Source organism: Desmodus rotundus, chromosome 6, assembly GCF_022682495.2.
Source record: "Desmodus rotundus isolate HL8 chromosome 6, HLdesRot8A.1, whole genome shotgun sequence".
Lineage (NCBI taxonomy): Eukaryota > Metazoa > Chordata > Mammalia > Chiroptera > Phyllostomidae > Desmodus > Desmodus rotundus.
The window spans coordinates 139,116,078-139,140,418 of NC_071392.1; the positions used below are offsets into that span (position 1 = coordinate 139,116,078).

The window sequence follows — 24,341 nt, forward strand, 5'->3', positions numbered from 1 at the left end:
CTAAGGAAGCCATTAGTCCATCATTTCTATTGTTTAGAGAAAGATTTTTTTAAGCTTATCACTTAGGTTGATGTCAGTTTGCAGTGGATATACCATAAACAATCAGTATATTATGCAATTACATGAAGCTTAACTTACTTTTATATTTTGTACAATACAAGCAAACTAAGGAATGAGAACTAACCAATTTTATTCATTTAAAGTAAATACATTATTGACTGGGATTAATCCAAATAAAAAGTTTTATGAGTAACTTCCTATCTAAGAGGCCAGTAACATATGTGTGTGTGTGTATAAACAAATTCAAACAAATTCATATTCAGGCCAACAGCCTAAAATCTTGTGTATGTCTGATTACATTCACGCAGACATCACTCTAAAAGGCAGAAAATAAAGAAAAAGTGCAGAAATAGCCAGAGAGTGTTTTTTATAGTATTGCTAACATCCCCTGAAAAACTGCATGCGTATACCCCGTCTCCCCCTTCCCACCAAGTCAGAGCACAGCTAGCTTCTCACCCTTCTGTTTTCGTCTCTCCCACAGCACCGGCGGACGTCTGAAACTTCCATCTCACCCCCTGGATCCAGCATTGGGTCACCCAACCGAGTCATCTGCGTATGTATCACTTTGCAGCCACTGAAGTGATTCCTTATCCCCCAGCCTGGAATCTAAAGAGGTTCCAAGGGCAGCTGTCAGGTTTCCATCCAAATGATATCTACTGTTATCTAGTGTGGCCTGTCACATGCTGGGCTCTGTGCTGGGTCCTGAGGATACAGTGGGGGACAGGGAGAGACACGGCTCCTGCCCTTGGGGAGCACACAGCTTAGTAAACACAGACTTACAGAGATAATGTTGGGATCAGTAGGAACATGAGCAACTAGCGCAACAGCAGGAGCCCTTGACAAGCTCTGAAACAGTGCATCCTTCCCCCATTACTTGCCTGAGAGAATGGTAAGAGAAAAATTTGGGACCAGAGCTCTATCCAGAGTGGGTATTGGATGGGATGTCAATGTGGAGACAGTGGTGTGTGATAAAGAGGCAGAAAGGAGGAAGAAGCCACATGAATGTGGAAACGCATCCAGAAAGGATTTGCAAACATAAAGAAGAGCTTCCTAATCATGTAAGTAGTCCAGGGATGGAGCGAACCTTGGGCATGAGTCTGAGCTCTCATCCCTAGAGGCATTCAAACACAGAAACACTCTTCATTGCCAGGGATGTAGCAAAAGGGGCAAGAGTTGAGTCAGAGGATCTCAGAGGTCCCTTGGATATGTAATTTATTCATTCATTTATTCCTTCATTCATTCAGCAAATGTATGCTGAGTGAGCGTCTACTCCCCTACATACCGTGCTCTGCACTGGGGAGATGGTGGTGAACTGCACCGACCTGCAGCATAACACGGAGTTCATAATTCCATGGATAATCAGGGGCAGTTCTGATAAAGTGCTAGGAAGAAAAAGTACAGGGTGCTCTGACAATGCTGCAGATGATCAGAGCGACCTGACAATCTAGGACCAGTTGGGAGAAGAATTGGAAGAAACATTTAAGCTCAAACCTGAGGGATAAACAGAAGTAAGATAACGGAGGTAGGGGAGGCAGAGCCAGAGGACCATGAAGAGCAGAGGAGGGTCCTGAGAGTCCGGCTGACTCCAGACTATTTCAGCCCTTCTGAAGTCAAAGGAGCCAAGAAGACCAGAATGTGGGGAAGGAGGTGTCTAGAGCGGGAAACACTAATGAGAAGCTCTGGAGACAGTCCTCAACCCAGCCAGCCCCAGGTGGGCCCTGCCCATCATTGGGAGATCATTGTTTTGCTCCAAATGCACATCCAGTGTCCTCCTTCATCACTGGACAATACCATTGGTGGAACTGTTTCCTTTCCTTTCTTCCTCTGTTCAAATGAAAGAAAGAAAAAGATGTAACAGTGATCATTGACTGTAACTTCAATATGGGTCAATGCGGCCATGTGGCTCCTACAAAGATAAGTGACTTTGATCATGGGCTGTCCTCATTGAAGATTCCTGTCCAGAACAGGAGAGATGATTGTCCCCCTGGTGCTATGAATGGGGCCAGACCACAGTGGGATTAATGGGCTTAGTTTCAGAGCCTCTGCCATGAGAAGGTTGTGGACCAAAGCGGGGCTGTCTCCAGGAGAGAGTTACCAAGGTATGCGAGTTCAGGGTATGTCGAGGCTGCACTATAATGCCTTGCATCCCTGGCTGGTCTCCCCCGGGCTGCCGAGGAGCCTTGCTAACCTTTGTGAAGTAAGTTAAGCACTGATGCTGTTCACCCTGGAGGCCTGGAGAGAGCTCGTAGGGCTGCCCCTGAGAGAAGCAGCTCCACTCCAGATGAACAGCAGCAACAGGGACACCTGCCACTGTGCCCTCCAGCTGGGGGCTTATACATTGAGATCAGTCACCCCCACATCCAAGCATAGGCACGTGTCTGCCCTTCTGTATTCTCCTGCTCTCCCCTTAATGGCACCTCACCTTCAGCTACCCTGGGGAACAAGTGCACATGTCACGTGAGCCGTGTTTTAAGTCAGACCATTCCAAATATGGCTTCCAAATTTAGGGAAGAAGCCATCCAACCACTTTTGGGACAGGTAATAACAGGCAGAAAGATAGAGTATTGGTTTAACTTTCATATACTGAGGTTTGGTATTAAAATAGAATTATTAATGTACCTGGAGGGGACAGGTTCTTTCAAACTTTGTTCCGTATCCCACTGACTACTAGAATCATCTCCAGGTGACTGGACTTGGACCAGCTCCACTGGTCTCTTCCTTCCTTTCTGGCCAATTATGTCAGAACCCCTCTGTCCAATCACTGTAAACTCACTTATAACCTGTCAGCAAGGCAGCTGTAGGAAGAAATATAAATTTAGTGGTTCTGAGGTTTGTAGTAAAGTGCTCAGATGAATATCGATGGGTTGAAACAAGTTTGCAAGATGCCAAGAGCTCTCAAGGTCAAGATCTAACATCCCAGAATGAAAGGCAGCAGCTACTTCAGCCAGTAGACTCTCCTAATAAGGTGCCCTCTACATCCACACCCCAAACTGGCACAGATGCATTTGCAGAGGATGCCCACAGAGGGTGGCACCAGGGACTATAGGAGTGGGGAGCTGTCACCACCCTCAGTGCAAAGGGAAAGGTGAGTAGTGCTGGAGCTGTGGAAGGGAAGTCCCAGACAGGAGTCATGCCCAGTCAGCACCGGGCAGAGCAGGTGCAAGGGGGACAGGTACACGGCCTCTTCACTCAACTCCCACTCTACAGATGCCCCATTTTGGCCAAACCCAACTGAACGAAAGGAGCCTGTGATACAGTCCACAGGGTGTCAGAGCCTAGATCGGGGCAAGGAGGAGGCCTGGGGCAAAGGGGAGTGAATAGCACAGTGACCAAACAGCAGTGGGATGGGACAGGGATGGAATAGTGAAGGACTTTGGGAAGTGTTTGAAATACCAATACTTCTAAGGTCTTTATAAAAATTGCTCTCTATGGTAGTCTTGGCCCTGAGACTTAACTGGTCCTCAAAGCATTGGGAGAACGTTGTAAGGATAACATAGTTCCCTTGGATTCCCTGTGTCATGGCCTCTCTTGCCTCACCTCGGGACTTTGGGAGCCACAGTAGTTAATGGGGGGACAGACCCTGGTTAACCATAGTGGAAACCAGGCCACAGAAGGAACCACTGGAGGATGCGGATATGGAAAGCACAGCTTCAGGAACCACGAGACATGGGCTGACCCATGAGAGGGGAAGTGGTCTCCTCATCCATGCGGTTCTAGAAAACTGAACTCAGGTGAAGTCAGGAAGTAGTTAGAGCCTCGGTTCAGTTCGGTGTAAGGAGCAGTTTTCTAGGTACAGCCCCTTGACAGCTGTAAGCCAGTGAACTCCCCACCCTGGTGAACTAGAAGAGTCCACCAGGGAGGGCAGGTTCTCAGGTTAGACTGGCTGGGTTTGAATTCTGGTTTGGCTACTTATTAGCTATGTGACCTTGGGCAAGTTCATTAATTTCTCTGTGCCTGTTTCCTTATTCAAAAGTGCAGATAATATTAGTACCTCCTATTAGAGTTGTGATTTGTATGGACTAACAGTCCATATAAGGGACTTAGAACAGTGTCTGGCTAATAGTAAGTTCTCACCAAATGTTAGCTAGTGTTTTCTGTCATGATTGTTTCTGTCTTTACCATCTTCACCATCTTTTTCAAGGATGCTGTGAATGGTGTGTCTTCATTCTGGGGGGTCAGAAGACTGTCAGTACCTAAGCTGTATAGTTCAGACTAGATTCAAACCTACTAGCTAAGTGCTGAAAGCTGCAGAACTTTTGGAGCCTCAGTTTCCTCATCTGGAAAATAGGAATAATACTGACACTTCACAGAGTCACACATCATATGCATGACACAAGCAGCGTTAGCCGTATTGGAATGGATGGCTTCTCAGACCTTATTCTGACATCCTGTGAGTCTTCCATCCTAAAGCTTTGTTTTTAGTGGAAACTGGAGAAGCACCTTCTCCCTGTGCCTGGGTTTTGTTTCCTCTCTCCTTTCCTTCTTATCTTTCTGCTTCTTTCCTGTCCATTTCCTTCTTCCCCAGGCTAAAGTGGATAATGAGATTCTTAATTACAAAGACCTGGCAGCTCTCCCCAAGGTTAAATCCATCTACGAGGTACAACGCCCCGACCTCATTTCCTACGAGCCTCATTCCAGATACACGTCTGATGAGATGCTGGAGAGATGTGGCTATGGAGAGGTATGGCATCTTGCCCCCTCTCTCTGGGGCTGTTGGAGGAGAGGAGGGCCCATGGGGTCCCCAGTCCCCTCTATCACAGACACCTTGCCTTCCACAATGTTGCTCCTGAGACTCTTAAGCTGGAGTTTACAGTCAACGTTTAAAAACTAGGTGCTTTCATCCAAAATTCAGGCTTTTCTTGAAAAATTAGAGGTGACGACACCACACCAGTATTTCCACCATCCAGAGGTGGGGAGCAATGCCCTGCTATGGGCTTCCAGTTTTCCTGAGTCCCCACCACTCCCTGAGAGCCCTGGCATTGAAGCTGAGAACGTGTGACTACTTATCACTGGAACGATTGTTTTTCTTACACTGGAGAAGTTTTACACACAGCCCATAGCTCTTGTCCTCTGCCACACTTAGTGATTATGTGGGTTGGTGATCCCTGGTTAGTAGGTTCTCCGGTTTTTGCACCTGGCTTTAAGTCCCTGTGCTCAGAACACGAGAGAAACTCTTATAAAAACTCAGCATCAGCTGGCTTTTGAAATAAATAAGTGGTTGCTGGACGAAGGAATGTTCTCTGGAGAAGGCAGAGCGGCCTCCTCCATCCCAGACTCCTGAGCTAAGATCATTTGCAGCAGAAGGATCCCAGGCCTGGGGGGCACAGACCCAAGTTCCTGTCCCTGTTCCACCACTGTCCCCTTCCTCTCTAAAAGGATTGGCTTCCATCTGGTTTGAGAGCCCAGTGCCGAGACTCTCTGGGTTCTGGCCCCTGAAATGGACCAGGAAAGGGGACCACACGTTTGGTAGAAGCTGATTCTCCTGAGGGCAGAGAAGGCACATTAGGCCCCACGAGCCCCACCAAGCCCTGAAGTTTGTTTTGTTTCACTCACAAAATACCTTTTAAAAACGTAAATTAGTTTCCAACATTTAAACATTGGGAGATTTCACATAAGAATTTGCCTTTCCAACTTGTCTTGGAAACTTAAGAAGCTGTGTTAATGTAGGGCTGGCATCCCAGCCTGGTCCTGAGGTGCTGGGGCTGAGCTGCCCTCTGTAGATGGGATGTTCCATCTCGAGCTTGCCACGCCACCCACTGGCCCAACTCCCGTGTCGATGGCACCATGCTGGCCCTTGCTTGGCCCTACCTTTGCATCCCCTACCCTGGGCACTACCCTCATGAACCACAGAGGGGGCATGAACTGGTAAAGAAACAAAGAAGTGTCGTGAAATGACTCTGAGCTTGCAGTGGGGAAGTCTGGGTCCAGGGAAAGACTGTGCCACTTCCTCCCTGAGGGGCCCCGAGCTATTCTGCTCCCCCTCTGGGCTGTGGGTTTCCCATTTGCAAAAGGAAGGCACAGTCTCAAGGTTTCCTACTACCTGTCAGCACTGTCAATATCCTGGTACGCTAAGTGAGGGTGTTACCTGGAGAGGGAGGCCGAGGGGCAGCAGAGGACCCTTCTTTGATGAACCATTTAACTGATGTCCATCCCTCTCTCCTGCCCTCTTCTGTCTTCTTTCACGTCTGCCTTCCAACTCTTCGCTTCTAAGTCGCTGGGAACATTATCTCCCTACTCCCAGGTAATTAAGCCAGTTTAGGGAGACCTTTTATATAATGGTGTCTCTTTATGCTGACCAAACAGGCCCCTGATTCACCCCCCCCCCAACCCTCCCAAGGGACCTGAGCCCTTGACCCAACCAGGGCGGTGACAGGCAGACAGGAGCATGACCTGGAGGAAGTGGTGGTGACATAAAAGGCAGAAACGATTGGGAGCGAACCCGATGTGCCCTTTCTACCCAGAGATGACCCCCGATGCTTCTGAGAACCTTGGCCAGGATTCCAGGAACCTGACCCACAGGTTCCATTCAAGGGCCTCTGAGTGATGGGTGAAGGCCCTGAAAATTCTGTACCCTTCCTTGGGCTGCGCTTGTAACCCAGGGTGGAGGCCTCTGTATTCAGAAGGGCAGCACCATGCTTCAGCCCCTAGAATCCCGATTCCCTGTCACTCCCCCATCTGCCTAATAGACCCTTGGGCCATAGGCCCACCTCATTGGTGGCCTTGCTCACACACCCCCTTCTTCCCCCAGGACATCTACGAGAACCTGGACCTCCGGCAGAGGAGGGCCTCCAGCCCAGGATACATCGATTCCCCCACCTACAGCCGCCAGGGCATGTCCCCCACCTTCTCCCGCTCACCTCACCATTACTACCGCTCTGGTAAGGAAGGGGGGAGCCCCCAAAGGGACAGGAAGAGCCAGGGGGACAACACAGTGGCTTAATGTCCCCAGCTGCAGAGACAGAACAGGGCTTCCCCAAGATCTCCATCACAGAATGGCCTGTGGCCACCCTGGTGACCAGCTAGGCCTCACTGAGTCCCTGCAGATGCCCTTGGCAGGGGAGAGGAAGACAGGCTGTGGGAAAATGGGTGGTGAGCTGCTAAGATAGGGGAGTGGCAGGCAGCCCAATGGTCCTAGCTGGAAGAAGACACTTCAGTCTCATCCTTAGGCCTGTCCATCCAGAGGATGGAACCAGAGGACCAGAAATGGGGTTGTGGCCTGGCCTTCACTCAACAGCCCAGCCCCACCCAGGCCAGTCAGGTTGTCCAAAGCTAGCCCTGAGGTTGCAGGTGAAGCAAGTAGAACAATTAAGGGAGGGGGTAGGTGGGGAGGGTGGGGTGAAAATGCCTTCCTGAAGCTTGGTGGAGTTGACTTTTACCACCCACAAATTCTGACTTTGGGGTGGAGCAAGAAAACAGTGCTAAGCCTGTTCCTGCCGACAGTGCATGAGCGCACAGCCGCCTTCCCGCAGTCATCACCTCACTGCTGCCTGAACCACCACCGCGTTAATGCCTGTTTTCTCTGCCTCTCCTCTCCCTGGGGACTGCTGCCTGTGTACTCCAGGGCCTGAGAGCGGCCGGAGCTCTCCATACCATAGCCAGTTAGATGTGAGGTCCTCCACTCCAACCTCTTACCAGGCTCCCAAGCACTTTCACATCCCAGGTAGGCTGCCAGCCCAGAATGCCCAGCATGGGTGCATGCTTCATGGGATCGCCAGGCACCCTGCACTGGCACCTAGGAGAATCTGGTTCCTAGGGACCCACCCTAACCCGTCACTCTAAGTAATCCACCCTCCAACCCCAATATACCCCACAGTCTTTAGTCCACTCACTCGATAGAATCAGCCTTGGTCAGGAAGCTGCCAGGAAGCATCCCAGGGAAGTGCCTGGGATGTCTAGGGGCCGTGATGGGGCACAGCTGTGATCAGGCTGAAAGTAAAGGGCTTCTGCATCAAAACTCTTGGGACCGAATCTCCATCCTGCTTCTTATGTGTAAGCTGGTGACCTCAGGCCAGTTACTCAGTTTCTGTGAGCCTGTTACTCCTTCTCTACAGCCAGGCACTCCTCTGGAACCTGAGACTGCAGTTGTGCTTAAACCAGCCCAGATCCTGCCTTCATGGTGTTTATGTTCCAGTGTGGGGAGGGAGGTCATCAATGAGTAAACAAATGAGTAAAAGGGTGATTTCGGGCAATGGCAGGTGCTGTAAACATAAGAAAACAGGGTATGTGACAGAGAGACTGGGGTGGGGGAGGCTGGGCTAGGTGAGGTGGTCACTTCTTGGAGGCAGTGACATTGAAGCCAAAAGATGAGGAAGAAGCATTTTTGTGAAGATCCCAGGGAAAAACATCCCAGCAGAGCAAACAGCAAAGACAAAAGCCCTGAAACACTGAACTGGCTGCAGGCCAGTGCGGCTAGAGATAGTGAGTATGAGGGACAGTGATAGGTGACCCTGCAGGTGCGATTTGGACAAAATCTCATTCTGAATTACGGCAGAGCTGGGCCTAGACTAGTCCCCCAACTCTGGGCCCAGGTTTTCCTTCCTCTCCCACTTTCCCCTGGGAGCTCATCCTGCTGTTTCATCTACACCTTTCTCCACTGCCCCAAAGAAGTCCCATCCTGTCTGTTTTTGAGGAAGTAGGGGGGGATCATGCTGAACCATGGCTGCAGCATTCTGGGCACTTTCACGTGGAATGAGGTGTGGCCTCTGGATGGAGGCAGGGGACACCTTCCTGCATGGGGTCCTGCTGAGCACGTGCCCACCTTTTGCCTGCATGCCCACCATTCAAGTCCCAAGTCCCTTCCTCAGGACCATTTGAATCCACCCATTCCTTTCCTCTCACCCTTCTTGGAACCCAGTGGTATGAGGTTGGAAGTTCAGCTTTGGAAGGGGAAGTCCACCAGGGAAAAGATGGTGGACACTTGGGAAAACTTGCTGACCATCTCTCTCTTCTGAGATCAACTGACCAACTGCTGTCTCCTTTTTTCCTGTCTCTCTCTCTCTCTCCTCCCTACTGTCCCTTCTGGGTCTGTCTGGCAGCTGGAGAAAGTAACATCTACCGGAAACCCCCGATCTACAAACGGCATGGTATGGTCGGAGACAGAGAGGGCATGGCCAGGCAAGGGATGTGGGGCAGTTAATGTTTTTGCAGATGGCTCTGCATGGGTCACCAGGAGGGACACATGCAAGGCTGCACCTTGGTCCTTCTTGTTGACCACCCTCTCATCACTCCAGGTGACATTGGAGAAGAGTTTGGTGACATTTTAAAAGGGCAAGGAAGGCCTCATATCCCCTAAATCCTTTGCTACCATCCCCCCAACTCCCCACCCTTCCCTAAGTCCCATGGCTTCCGGTGTCCTAAATTCCTTGTCAGCGTACCCCTGGGAGAGGTGCACCCAGGGCATTGACACCCAGTCACTCAGTACTGCGAACTGATGGCTCTTGCAGAGGCATTTATTGAGCCTCACTTGAATAAGTACATCTCTTAGTTGAGGATGCCGAGGCACAGCTGCCACTCTGTCACCCTTATATGCCTACGGGTCTACTGGATAACAGAATTAGTGGAGCATGAGCCATCAGAAGCAGCTATGTGTTGAGATCTGAACTCACCAAGCTGGTGGAAGGGGCAATACAAGTATTAATAGCGGCTCTGGGTACTGATAATTTAGACAAACATCCTTAAGTTTGGAGGGGCTGGGCAGGGATCGAGGGGGTCTGTGAGCATATGCATGTCTATGTGTGGGTACAGAGGTCATACTATGTGCCCCAAGTGGACACAGAAAGTTACCAACCCTGAGAAAGTTAGTTTGACTTTATATCCAGAGAGGGCCCCCAGATCCAAACCCCTCGGGACTGCGTGGGACTTCCCAGATGGCCCTGAGGGGCAGCACCAAAGCGGGAAGTCTGGTGTATAGATGGTTTGGGTGGATTAGAGGGCAGATGAACGAGCTGAATGAGATTAGCTGGGGTGGGACCCACATCAAAGAGAATTGGAGCTTTGGGAGCAAGTGCTGCTGGGACGGGGGAGGCGAGTAGCCTGGAGCTGACTGAGGGTGATCCCAGGACCTCTGCAGCCCTTGGCTGGCCAGAGTATAGAGTTTGCCCCTATAGCTTCTCCCCTGAGGAACTGTCTTGAAGCCGCACTCACTTCCCCAGGCCTCTCTCTGCCCAGGTCAGCCTCTTGCCAGTCATTGACACATGCTAAAGTCACTGCTCCAGAAGGTTTTGTGGCTGCGATAGGTTGGATGTTCATCCCATGCTATGGAATTCACATGGAAGCTTGAAGTTGGATGGCACCTGAGCCAACAGACCAATCTAATGCTCACAGAAGGGGAAACTGAGGCAGGGAGGGGCAGGATTTTCTCAGCGTTACAAGTGAGTTAAATGGCAGAGCTGGGAGCAGAACCTAGTGCTGCTGACTCCCGTCCAGTGCTCCCTCCTTCAGGCCACATAATCTCCCCAGGAAGGATTTGGCATTTCAGGCTGAGAAGGCTGACCTGATTCAACATGCCACATTGCCTTGCTGGCCAACTCCCACAATAGGTGTGGCTCAACCACAATGAGGCAGGCTTCTAGAGGGGAAGGAAGACTAGGGCAAGGGCTCAGCTGGGACACGTCTAGTCTTACTTGGAGAAGACATGGCCTTAGTATTTGTTCACTTAGGACCACACTGGGGAGTCCATGGAATGTGGTAGAAGGAGTCCTAAGCTAGGGGTCTGATCCAGTTCTGGTCTTACTTGCTCTGTGGTCCTGAGCAAGCGCCTTCCCCTCCCTGGTGTTCAACTTTCCAAGTGTCAAATGTGGGCCTCGGACTCAGTGCTTTTCCAGCTCCAGTGCTCCACATCCCAGACCCTGGCCTCAAAGTGGCCTCACTCCCCTGGGCTGGAGGCTGGCTGAGACATGGAAAAGAGTGTAGACAACACTAGTCTAGAATGCTCTGCCTCCCTGAAGCTCTCTCTTTTTGGTCCTTTGCAGGTGATTTGTCGACAGCAACCAAGAGCAAAACAAGTGAAGACATCAGCCAGGCCTCCAAGTATAGTCCAGCCTACTCGCCAGACCCCTACTATGCTACCGAGTCTGAGTACTGGACCTACCATGGCTCCCCCAAAGGTAGTGTGCCCCACAGGGGAGACAAGGCCAGAGCCCTATCACCTACACCAGGGACGCAAGGGGCCAGGACAGTCACCCACTCCTTCACTTGATCAGTCATTTATTCATTCAGCAAACATTTTGAGGGCCAGCCATGGGCCCTAACGAGGCACTGACAAACAGACTAGGCCATGTCCTTGCCCTTGTGGAAAAGACTCAGGTCCTAACTAAAGAGGGATGTGATATATAGGAGGAGATAAACAGGAGGTAGGAGAGCTGATGACAGGGACATGCAGTCCAGCCTAGAGATGACAAAGCCTGCTCAGATGCAGACTCTGGTGCTACAGGAAGAGTAAGGAGGAGGCAAGCCCACTGAGTGTAGAAACACATCTGGAAAGACCCAGGATGGGAAGGTGGGTTCCACCAGGGGAAAGAAAGGCTGTCATCTTAACCTTGAGCTTAGATTGGGGTGGGGGAGGTGATGAGGAGCCAGATCCCACCAGGCCTTGTGGGTTTTGGGCTTTACCCTAAACAGCAGGAAGCCATTCAAAGTGACGACATGATCAGACTTGTGTTTGTAAGACACCACTTCAGCTGTGGGGTGGACACTGGTTTAGATGAGTGAAAAGAGAGGATGTAGGCAGATGGGAGGTGCTTGTGAGAACCCTGGCAAGAGGTCCTCATGGTCCTCAAGGTGCAACCCCTACCAATCAGGCATCCCAAGCTGTTTCTTTCCAGTATGGCGAGGAATTTTCATCAAGTGCCATTTTGATTCAATACATACCTTTATTAATTGACTGTCCATTCTAAGCAAAGCTTCCGAGGAGTTGAGATGACACTACCCCTTCCCTACCCTCAACAAAGTCTCCACTTAGAAAGGAGATAAGACACCACCCCAACTGTAACCCAAAGTAGACAATGACAAGTGTCCATAAGAGGTAAGTGTTCAGAGGCTGCACAGGCAGGAAAGACCACACCCAGCAGACGTGGGGGGAGAGGGGGAATCATAGATGACACTGTTTCAATCACAAACATACAAACAAAAAAAAGAAAGAAAAACCACTTCCAAATGGCTGAGGCCAAATTAGGGATTTTCTTGATCATGTGTCTGAAAGTTTTTGTGGCACAACAGGATCTAGAGGTGAGTGGACATCATCAGGGCTTATCCTGTCCCCTGTGTTGGGTTGCTCCATTCTCAGGCTGACTCTACCCTCATCATAGCAAAGTGAGCTCCAACAGGTCCAGGCTTACCTCCTACTGGGCAGAAAAAGGACTTTTCTCTCCCACCAGCATCAGGCAGAGTCCCAGCACGGTGGCTGGTTAGCTCTGTTTGGGCAGCAGCTTCATGTGCACCTCACAGCCCAAGGATGGGAAGGGGTGCTGGGCATCTCCATTCAGGAAGGCCCATGGTGGAGTCACAGGTCATTCATCAAGTGCACCTGTGCAGGGTCACTCAGCCAGAAAGTGGTGGCGCATGGAGGAAACCCCCACCTGTCCCAGCTCCTCTACTGCCCCTTGTGCCCTCCTCCCAGAGCAGGCCGAGAGGGGCGCACACGCAGGAGCTGACCCTAGCTGTCTTTTGGCAGTGCCCCGAGCCCGAAGGTTCTCATCCGGAGGAGAGGAGGACGACTTTGACCGCAGCATGCACAAGGTGAGCCAGCCACACCTACTGAATGAGATGCTTAAAGGGTTTGTTTCTAAGAATGTTTTCATTTGTGAGTGACAGAAACCAAATTCAAACTCACTCTTTGGTGGAAAGAAGAAATGGCAGAACTGAAAAGTCAAATGGTCGGATTATCTTTGGGTATAACTAGATCCAGCTGCTCAAGAAACTGCCATGGGGACATTGTCTCTCTCTGTGCTTGTGCGGGCTTGCTCTGCATTGGCCTCGTGTTCAGGCAGGTTCTTCTCAAGTCGTGGCAAGTGGGTACCAGCGGCTCTCATGCATGGCTGGTGGGAGTGGAAGGTGGTGCCACTGCTGGGGAAAGTTTTGGTGGATCCTCAAAAAGTTAAATGTAGAGTTACCATGTGATCCAGCAATTTCACCTCTAGGTATATACCCAGAAGAACTGAAAACTGGTTCTCAAACAGATGTGCATACCTGTTCATAACAGCACTGCTCACACCAACCAAAAGGTGCAAGTAACCTGAATGTCTGTCAGCTCACAAATGGATTTTAAATGTGGTATAATGGAATATTATTCAGCCGTAAAAAGGAATGAAGTCCTGATACATACCACAATGTGGATACACCTCGAAAACATTATGCTTAGTGAAAGAACCCAGACACAAAAGACTGCATATTGTACAATCTTGTTTACATGAAATATCCAGAATAGGTAAATCTGTAAAGACAGAACCTAGATTGGTGATGACCAGGGACCAAGAGGAGAGGGAAATAAGAAGTGATCGCTTAATGGGTACAGGGTCTTTTTGGGGGGGTGATAAAAATGTTTTGGAACTAGAGAGGTGGTAGTTGTACTAAATGCCACTGAATTGTTCACCTTAAAATAGTTAAGTTTATATTATATGAATTTCACCTCTCTAAAAAAATTTTCTTTTGAAAGATGGGTGCTAGCAACTCCAACCAGAGTCCCGGGGAAGGTGCTCCCAGCACAGCTGCAGTCGACTGCCCATCACTCCACCAGTCACTGTGGCCAAGGCAATGTAGTCCTGTTGCTGGCCAAACCTGCTTTTTGTGCCCACTGTCAGAGTCCCACCCAGGCCAGAGGGCCACTTGTGAAAGAGAGGTGAACTCCCAAAAGGAAACATGGGTGCTGCAAGGAGGGAGGGACACTGGGAAGGAAAAATGACAGAGGGTCACCAGAGAGAGTCCAATCACTCAGCCGCTCCTAAGACTGTTCCACCTCAGTGCTCTTTGCTTCCTTCTGACTTCATCTTGCTTCTCCTTCACCCCCAGCTGCAGAGCGGAATTGGCCGGCTGATTCTGAAAGAGGAGATGAAGGCCCGGTCCAGCTCCTACGCAGATCCCTGGACCCCACCCAGGAGCTCTACCAGCAGCCGGGAGGCCCTGCACACAGCTGGCTATGACATGTCACTCAATGGCTGTAAGTGCTGTTGGGTGGGGGCTTTTACTGTCCTGCTCCATCAATGAATCTGAACTCCTACAGTTTCTCCTGGTTCTAGAATACAGACTTGGCAAGGGGCTGTACGGAACACTAAGTAAGACCATGCTCTGCCCTGAACAGTTGATTCTGCTTCTTGGGCATCTGAAGCAGTGACTTCCAATCATCTTCTAATCGTTTGAATGGCTCAAAGATATAAGGCACTACCTCTTGAGGTAATGAGCCTCCTATCACTGGAGGCACACAAACAGAGCATTGGGTCAAGCACTTTGCCCTGAGAGTCTCTCACTGTAATCTCTTCCCTGTTCCTGGGCACATGCATGTGCCGTCTACCTCCTCTCCTTCTTACCCCTGTGGGAGCCAGTCCTGCCAGGAAATCCTATCTCAAGTCAATACTTGGTGGATAATAACCTGGTCAAAAATAAAATCACCTTGACATACTTGTCAATACTTGATGGATAGTAACTTAATCAAGGATAATTGACTCTGGGTGAGATTAAAGATGATGGGGCTGTAATGATAATATAGCCAGTTTTATTCAGTGTTTCCTATGTGCCAGGCACTGTGCTAGTACCTTTCTGTGCTATGTCATATATTCTTTCTTCACAATCACCTTATAAAGGAGACATCTTCCCTCCCCATTTTACAGATGAGGAAATGGAAGCATGATTAAGAAACTTGTAGAAGTTAGGTATCTACTAAAAGCAAGCCAGGATGAACCGAGGAGCCTGGTTCCCTGTTTGACCACTGAGGTGCTGTTTTTAACCCCTGCTTCTGGGCTCTGTGCAGTATGCCACCAGTGTTGCTCAAAATGCGGCTCCACTCAGTGGCATCAGTGCAGCAGATATCACAGAGCTCCTGCTATGCACCAGGTGCTGGGCTAGGAGCTGGGAGGGGGCACGAGGATGGAGTACAAGTACAATGACTGGAAACTGACCAGTGGGAAAGGACATAATGAAAGAGGCCCCTCCTCCCCTCCAGCCAGGGTGGCCTGGGTATGGGAGTCATGTCTGTTTGCCCCATGAACTATCCACATGTCTGTCTCCATGAACACTGATCTCTGGCTCTTCTCTCTTGCAGCCCCTCGTTCCCACTACCTGGCTGACAGTGGTATGTTCTGCCTGCCCTACCTTCAGCCCAGGTGTCCTGTGAGGACCAAACTGAGCCAGCACAGGTCTCCCAAAGCTATGATAAGCAGATAGTGTGGATGTCCCAACACAGTCCTCCTCTTCTCAAACAGTCCACCCCATTGTGTTTGTCAGTTGGTAGGCCTCAACTTTTGGTTCTAGAACCAGGGTTGACATGCCCAATAGCTCCCAGCAGGAAAGAAAGAGTATGCGCCTCTTCCACCCATGTGAGAGCTCACCTGTCTGAGTTTCAAGCTCAACTCCAATTCCAGAGCCTTTTGTCTAGAGCCACCCTGTGGCCAGGAGAAGAGTGCCTCATAAAAGGCTAGATGTGTGCAAGACAAGGCCAAAAGACTGTGTGAATGGGTGCTTGGGGTAGGCCTAGAATTCTGCCAGGGGGAGGCACCCCTAAGATGATCAGCTGTAAGCCTGGAAAGCAGTGGAAGGATCTGGAGGCCCCTGACTATGGCCGCTTCACCCCGGAGTTAGGGGGTAATTTGGCCATTTGCAGCCAGATGAGCTTAGGGAGAGGGACCCGTGGCCTGGGGCCCCTAGTAACTGTTTTGCTCCTTCTCTTCAGACCCCCTCATTTCCAAGTCTGCCTCCCTGCCTGCCTACAGAAGAAATGGGCTGCACAGGGTAAGAGAGGCCATGTGGTGCCATTGCCCCCACAATGTTGGCAATTCCAGCTTTAGTTTGCTGCTGTGGCACTTACAGTGATTACTGAGGGGTGGAACCCTGGCAAAGGCCTTGGGACTAGAGGTAGGCTAACTGAATGAATCCAAGGCAATGATGGCTCTCCTCCCTGTAGTGTTAAGGTTCCCCCATGGGAGGGGGTGGCGGATGCCTGGCACTGTCCTAAGTACTTTACAAGTGCTAACTCATTTACCCTGCAAGGGTAGTTAGTATGGCAGCATGGAGGGGGGGGCGCGGGGGGCGGCTTGCTCAGTCTCACACCGAGTAAGTGAAGAGCCAGGACTCAAGCCCACAGCCACACCTGACTGCCTGCTCCACTTGCCTGATGTGGCTTGGAGCCATCTGAGTTCTTTGGTGGCCTGCAACATAAAACCTTCACGGAAACAGTGAGCTGGTTTAGGGACCAAAAGGGAATAAAAAATATCTTATTAGCAAGAGGAGGGGCTGTGTGACTGGACAGGTGATGGGGGAGAGCAGGAACATTGAGGCAGATGTTTATTAACTAAGCACCTACTAAGTTCCAGGCACTGTTCTAGGTGCTGGGGTCCTGTGGTGAATAATGTTGCTGCTCCCAGGGAGCTTGAGTTCAGGCTGGGGAGACAGGCAACCAGCAGTTTGAAAAGGTGTGATTTGCAGGCAGGTGATAGTAAGTGCTGAGACAGAACTCAAAGCATTGGGGCAGGGAGAGAAGGCAGTCGGCAGAGGATGGATTTAAGCAAGGCCTGAAGGCTCAGAGGGCCCCCACTGCTTTAATACCATCAAGAGCCATCCAGATAGAGGGAAGCATAGTGTCAAAGGCCCTGAGCAGGGAGAACACATGGCTGGCATGGAGTGAGCGTGGGGATGAAGCCCGACGGGAGGGTCAGTAGGGCCCTGCACGCCGGTAAGGACTTTGGAGGGTTTCCAGTATCTGTGCCATGTGACCTGACTCAGATGTATAATGGGATCCTCCACTGCTGTATGGACTAGAGACTACAGAAGGACCGAAGTGGAAGCCGGAGACTCTATGGCAGTGTCAAGCACACAAAAGGGATGTGAGCACCACTGGGGAGTGGCTGCTGGTGTTAATAAGCCTGCCCTGCCGAAGGGAGAGGACACAGGCCCTGTCCTCCACACATTCTGAGCCTGGACAGTCGTTCACACAGTTATTTATTATCAGTATTTTGTACACACCAGGCAGCACTGCAGGTGCCTGGAATACATCAGTGATCAAGCAAGACAAAAACCCCTGCCCCTTAGAGCTTCTACTTTTGTAGGGAAAACAGGAAACAAGTGGTAAATAGTAAATGAGTCAAATTAAATAGAATGTAGAAAGTAGTAAGTGCTATGGGGACAGGGAGGGAAATGTTGAGCCGGATAAAGGAGATTGGGAATCTGAGGAGAGGGCAACTTGTGTTTTTAAACAGGGTTGCCAGGGCAGGTCTCATGAAAGAAAGCATGGGATGTAATTCGCCAACAAGTGAACATTTACTGAGTGCTTATTATGTGCCGGGCCTAGGCACTAGAGATTTGGCAGTGAGGTAAATCACCCCAACTTGAGACTGAGGATTCTGCGAGGGCCCAATGTCCCACATGCCCTGGTAGTTTTCTGGAGATAGGTGAGCCTGCCTCAGGCCAGCCCTGGCTCTGTCTCCCCTGCAGACACCCAGCGCAGACCTCTTCCACTACGACAGCATGAATGCCGTCAACTGGGGCATGCGAGGTGAGTGCGGGCCTCCCCCCCAGAACTCACAGGGACGTCGGGTGCCCTGCTCATGGCTGCAGCGTGACCCTCAACAAATGACTGTTACACACTCGGATCCCAAGCTGGGCTCCAACCAAATACCAAGTTCCCATTCCCTTTCACTTCCCAGCCCCTCCCTTTTCCACTCCTCACCCCTTATCCTTTCAAATCCCTGGCCTTGGGTGATCTCCAGGCCATCTGTTCCATCTGGGTTCCCAGAACCATCCAGAGCACTGCTGTCCCGGTACTGCTGAGCTAGAGTTGCCTGTCAGTTCTGGGTGCAGGGAAACACTCAGAGCCAAAGCACATTGTTCCCAGCAAACATTCCGTGAGCTTTGGGCTGTCTGCCAGGGATGGTCTTCCGCCAGCCTCCCCCAGCTCTGACAAGCAGGCTAGGCGGCAGGACAGCTCACCAAAAACCTTGGAGGATCCCCCCAGAAAATGGAGGGTCTTTCCCATGTGGTTTAGACTCATCTTATTTCTCCTTTAAATATCTCAAAGGTCACTTTTCCCCTAAAACCATATCTCTGGATCAGCCCAACCCCTCTCTCCAGCCACCCATGGTACTCCTACCAGCCTTGATTTGGGATGAATTCAGCAAGGACAGGGTCTCTAAGACAGAGAGGCCAGTACAGTGATGCAAAGCAAAGACCAATGTTTCCACTTGTGTGTGTGTGTGTCTTTTCTCTTTACAGAGTATAAGGTAAAGGAGAACCACAGACCCAGGAGGTCTCTGAGACACTAGGAGCTGCCACACTGGGGACCGGCAGGAGAACAATAGCACTGTCTATGCAGGAACGGGGACATCGATAAACAGCCCCGGGGTTCCTCTTAAGGCCAGCATATCCAGTTCCCAGGCCCACTTTCCCTGAGTCCTTCCCCATGACTCTTGCCTCCTAAAATCAGACAGTCCCCCATGGGTCTCAGAGACTTTCTGGAGGCTTCCAAATCACCAGATTTGAGATATTTGCATTCAGGAGGCCTTGTGCCCATATTCATACCAAATGCCACCAAGCTTATCCCTAGCAGATCAAGGGACTCTGGGACCTTGCCTTTTGGGAAAAGGCAGCTTGAGGCTGCCAGGCAACCCCAAGGAAGGCAAACCCACACGTCCCTCCAGTCTTTAATCACCAGCCCTTTTTGGGTAGAGGAGGGAGCCCAGACATAAAATGTGGCAGAAGGGACAAGCCCACTGCTCTCACCCAACCTGCAAACCCTACCCGCTTCCTTTTTCCCTAGATCTACCCTTACGAACTGCTGCTGGTGACCACAAGGGGAAGAAACCGACTGCCCAAGGATGTGGACCGGACACGTTTGGAGGTCAGTGGAGAAAACTGATCAGGAGCCTTTGGGTTCAAAGGGACTCCAGCCCTTGCCTGGTCTAACCCAGCTCAGGAGGGGCCAGTGATATGAATGGCTTTAAGGTCACACAGCTTGTTGAAAAAATGGAGGCTCCACCCCAGTGCCCTTAGCCCAGGACTGTCCCATGATGCTCTGTGCTGCCTCCTCAATTCAGTTAGCATGTGTGCTACACAGGTTCAGTGTGTCCCACCTGAGGTGACACTTCTGCAGACATAGGAGGTGAGCTAGACTTGGTCCCTGCTCAGAGGCCTGTCATCTGGTTGATAAGAAGAAATTCAGCACTGGTTTTAGGCAGAACTGTATAGAAAACCAGTGCTATGATGAGGAGGGTGGGAGGCAGCACTGTGCAGAGGTAAAAGTATAAGGAGGTCTCGAGTCCAACATCCTCGCTTCCCACTCTGATCCTGCCATCCCTAGGTGGGCAGCTTGGCCAAGTGACAACTCTCTAAACCTTAGTTCTCTCCTCTATAAAGTGGGGTGATTGTCATGCTTCCCTCAATAGCCTAGTGACATAATGAAACAATACGCAAAGAGCCCTTGGCATTGAGTCAGGCAGTGTCCTGGGGAGTAAACACCCTGCCAGTGTGCGATCACTCTGATTCAGAGAAGACCACTAAGGCTGGGCAGGATGACCGGCTTCCACCAAGAGGAAGGATTTAGCTGGACTTGCGGATGGGAAGGTTTGGATGGGTGGAGAGAGGGAGGACAGCATCATGCAGTGGGAACAGCATACATAAAGGCACAGAGGTGGCATGGGGCCTTTGAGCCACCCAGTACATTTGGCGTGTAGTTCCAGTCCCTGGTCACTTCTGACGCAGGAGCACACTCTGTCCTTTCCACGCCAGGGCCCCTCCCCACCTCTCTCTGGAATGCCCTTCCCATCTCGCCAGCCTCCTCCCTCCTCAGGACTGCCTTCTAGTTAGTGATGCCTGTGGCCCAAACCTCCCCACACCTTCCCCAGGATGTGTCACTCACCTCTTCCTCCAGCCTCCCCCAGCCCTCTGTCTAGTGTGCAGATTCATTTCCTCTGCCTGCCAAAGATCGTCTGTCATCTACCACATGGCCTGGACTGGGAGAGGTGTCAGGAAATGTTTGCAAAATCAAATGCAGGCTTAGTTCTGAAAGGAGGCTCAGCGTTCCTTGGGTCAGGACAAGCACCACCTTGACCTGACAGCCCAGGAATTCACCCAGCCTAGAGGGAGAGTTGGGGAAGTAGGAGGGGGATATCAGTGGCTCAGGAAGCTGCATGAATCCTTCCAGCTCTAGCATGCTGGGTTAACAGCAAGGAAGCAGATGATTCGGCCCACATGTGGAACTGGGGCCTCCTTCCAGGGTCTGGCAGTGAAAGTCTGCCAGTGCTGAAGGGTACAGCACCCGTGGCAGCTCAGGGAAGCACCTGCATTAAGGGATGGAAATATTCATCCTAGAAGACCAATTGCTCTCCTACACCCTCCAGGATACCCAGAAGCTCAAACCTGGGAAACACAACCTCCCTAAGCTTCAGAATCACCAATTCTGATGCTTTTTAAAAATACCAACACAGGGCTCCACCCTAGACCAATTAAACTACAGCCTGGGGAAGGAGCTCAGGCATCAGTGTTTTTCAGAGGCTCATAGGCATGTCTGACATGTTGCCTGAGCTGAGACCACTGGGCAAAGGACACTGCCATGGCCCCTGCACCAGTAGACTGCACTGAGTCAATTAGCTAATATAATTGCTACCCACAGGTCATCTCAGTGATTCCAGTAAGTTTTCAGGCAGGATATATGCCATCTATTTTTCTCCTGAAACATAATTTTAAATTTTATTTTGAAAAATTTCAGAAATCCAGAAAAGTTGCAATAGTAAAATGAATGTCCATCTACCTTTCACCTAAATGCACCAACTGTTAACATTTTGCCAAATTTTAAGTGCCATGTATTTCTAAATCTCAAAGCTTTTGACAATAGACCAACTTTCTAGACTGCTCAGAAGGGGAGAGAACAGGCAGAGCAGTCAGGAGGTGGGGTTGGGGAACCCGCCTGGAATTCAGAACATTGTTTCATTTTATGGCCTGTTTGTTCTCACATAAGAAAGAAATGAAAGGCCATTTCAGTGTGTGGATAAATATGAACAGTAGTGTTTTTTCATTGACTGGCCTGAGGAACAGCCATCCAGATCATTTGTAAAAATATTAATAAGAGGAAATACACCCTAAAATCTTGGCTACACCTCCCTTTTCTTCCAAAGGACAGAGGACTTGCATTAATCCATACACATTCCTGAACACAGAATGAATGCATGGAGCAGGGATGCAGAAAGGTGAGGTCAACCAGGATGCAGCTAGGGCACTTAGGTGAAGCATAAGTCGCACCTGAATCTTGAGCAGGAGCAGCCTCTGCAGCCAGACCAGCTCCAGAAGTCCCTCCGATGAAAAATTCATTCACGCATTTATCCATTCAACAAATATTTGTCATACACCTGCTGTGGGTCAAACACCATGCCAGGCACCGTGACCCCTCCTGCCCCCAGCCTGGAACTCACGTCCTCAAGCTGTTTTTCCTCTGCCCCCTCCCACTTCATTTTAGCGCCACCTATCCCAGGAAGAGTTCTACCAAGTCTTCGGCATGACCATCTCTGAGTTTGACCGGCTGGCCCTCTGGAAGAGGAATGAACTGAAGAAGCAAGCCCGGCTGTTCTAGACAGAGGCTCTATAAATATATATGCGTTTATATAAAGATATATGTAAAGTCTCTATACTGAAGCTCAGTATAATCCCCTTGTGTAATGGGACAGGCTGCCTGCCATGAGACTTGCTTTTCTGGACTGTCAGGCAAGCTCGCATCATCAAGATATTTTTATGCTCCTTACTTTCTCTTTTCTAAATGCAATGGGTTTGGGAAGGGATTTGAGGGGACGCCCATCCTTTTACTGGGGATCCTTTTTATACTGAAACATCTAACATCTAACTTGAGTCCCCCAAGTTCCAACCCTTTTTCCTAAAGGAGGTGCCCGAATGAGTCTCTTCTGTCTGTTATCTGGCTCTATTCCTCAGTCTCCAGGGTAGATGCCGACCTTGTGGTATTCATACCTTATTGGCCCCAGAGGGGCCCTCCCATGGGAGGATCCACAGCCACTTCCCAAAGACACTGAGCACCTTTCAGAGCCCTTGTAGAATTTTCTCATCACCCACAATTCGGAGTTCGGTGCTCTCTGGGGGAGATGCAGTTAGAAGTGTGGGGCTCAGACCAACTCCTCATGGCAGTAAACAGAAGTGGGCAGGGCTTTGGTTCTTCAATCCTTCTTCTGTCCTTGATCCTAACCTCTCCCTGGTCCAAGTCTATGACTCACGGTAGGAAAAGAAAAGTCACTTCCTTTTCTTCCACCACTTGCAACTGGCCCCTTTGCCTGGCCCTGACATGGGGAACCAGAGGGAAGGAGTGGGAGCCAGGAGCAGAAAACAGAGCAGGGTACCTGTTAAGAACTGGAGCTGCAGGACCTCTTGGGACCCTCCTCTCTCCCTCACTGCTTCTAGCACCTCCCAACCCTTTCCGCTTTGGAGGGGAGGTCCACACTGCCGCTGTATTCTTCAGCCTTACTACGATCTATGTGCCTGACAAATCAACACACCACAGGGCTAACGTTCCCCGCATAGCTCTAACCGAACAACTAGACAGACAACCTCTAACATCCCTCTCAAGGTAATGTAGGCCATGTTCCAAAGAGAAGTTCCTGGTGTGTGCCTGCTGGTCCCGGGACTGGCAGGATAACCCAGCCAGTGCCTGATGCCCACTGCAAAGCTGGCCAAGTTTCACTGCAGAAACTTTCTGAAGAACAGCTTCTTATGAGATTCCAAAATGAAGCATTGGCCAACACCACTCACGATCATCCTAGATTTCCCCAGGGGCTGCTTTTCCTGCCTCCTTGCCTCCTGGAACAGGAGTGAATGCTTAGCCTCCTCTTGTCCCCTTTCTAGACCTTCTACCCTGAATTGGTGATGTTTGGTGGGGTCTGTACCTTCCTGGAGATGCCTTGAGTCAGGCAATTTTGAGGTCTTGGAGGAAAGATGACTAAGTGGAAATGACAATTATGACTCTCAAGAGGCTGGTGATGTGACATGGCAAAGGTAGAACTGACTTCAACAAACCCTCACTGTGCACCTGCTGATGCTAAGCACTTGCTGTATACTGAGCTCTGAGTGGGGGAGGGAGGTGGGAGCCCTGAGATGATCAATGTGGACCCTGGTCTGGGGGGCATGCCTACCGACAATGGGTATCGTAAGGTATGTACTCAAACACGATGGATGTGAGGCAGAAGTGATGGGAGATGTCATAGAAAATGGTTGTGACATTACTGAAAAGGCATATGCAGTTGGTGCAGATGAAGGAGAGCTTTCCGGAAGAGACTGCGTTTGAGCAAAGTTCGGGAAATGTCTTTGTTAGCTGGGAGGAGACTATAACAAGATGAAAGGATACCAGGCCAGAAAAGAGGTCTAATATGCTCTCATTTAAAATATCAACCCTCTTTGTTACTTCTTTTTATGGCCAATGTCTTTCAACTCTCCTGACCCTTTAGAAATGTCCCCAGCCAGACACAATCATTGAAACTGCCTCATTATCACTGGTTGAGAACTTGGCACGATTTGAAGGGCTTTTGTTATTGTTGTTGGATATTTTTGTTTCCCATAAAGACATATGATTTCAACCCAGACCTGTGTCCTTCTGTTGTCTGTAGTGGGAGTGGAAATGAGTGACAAGGGAAGAGGCTGTACCATGCACATTTTTTCAAAATAAAAGAGTCCAGAGAGTGGCTCTCCCTTGGCCTTAGTTTCTCCTTCTGTAGAATAAGAAAACTCAACGAGGTTAGCATCACCCACATTGATTCCTGCAGAACATGGGGTCCTGCAAGATGGTTGGGGATGTTCCGATGACAAATAAGAGTCTATAATCAAAAAATAATAACAATAATAGTAATAGTTCCTCATTATTAAGTACCAACAATGAGCCAAGTTCTGTGTGGAGGGATTTATATCCACCATCTCATTTAAGACTCTGTAGCAGCCCAAGAGATAGTCATTACTCTTATCTCTAGCTCACAGATGAGGAAACAGTTTTGAAGAGGATACATAATTTCCGTGGTAAAGCCAGGAACCAAGTCCAGCCTGCCCTACTGGAGGGACCAGCTTGTCCACTCTTATCAGTCAGGATGTTTTCAGCTCCAAGT

At 50.1% G+C, this 24,341-nt stretch overlaps 1 protein-coding gene across 9 annotated transcripts in view; it reads left to right on the top strand.

Annotated features, from left to right (window-relative positions):
• Positions 1-23,822, top strand: part of ABLIM3 (actin binding LIM protein family member 3) — a 101,863-nt gene extending 78,041 nt beyond the window's left edge. For 2 of the 9 annotated variants that reach the window (XM_053926562.1, XM_053926561.1), the window contains 14 exons: positions 542-613; positions 4,586-4,741; positions 6,272-6,301; positions 6,809-6,938; positions 7,622-7,720; positions 9,096-9,143; positions 11,031-11,165; positions 12,731-12,795; positions 14,065-14,212; positions 15,311-15,340; positions 15,938-15,996; positions 17,695-17,755; positions 19,016-19,096; positions 21,707-23,822. In XM_053926562.1, the coding sequence (XP_053782537.1) occupies positions 542-613; positions 4,586-4,741; positions 6,272-6,301; positions 6,809-6,938; positions 7,622-7,720; positions 9,096-9,143; positions 11,031-11,165; positions 12,731-12,795; positions 14,065-14,212; positions 15,311-15,340; positions 15,938-15,996; positions 17,695-17,755; positions 19,016-19,096; positions 21,707-21,759 (1,167 nt within the window). In that variant the 3' untranslated portion in view covers positions 21,760-23,822. Of the gene's footprint in view, positions 1-541; positions 614-4,585; positions 4,742-6,271; positions 6,302-6,808; positions 6,939-7,621; positions 7,721-9,095; positions 9,144-11,030; positions 11,166-12,730; positions 12,796-14,064; positions 14,213-15,310; positions 15,341-15,937; positions 15,997-17,694; positions 17,756-18,471; positions 18,480-19,015; positions 19,097-21,706 lie in introns of all 9 variants that reach the window. The other 7 variants (XM_045185047.2, XM_053926563.1, XM_053926564.1 and 4 more) reach the window with 7 other exon arrangements.
• Positions 23,823-24,341: the final 519 nt, after the last annotated feature.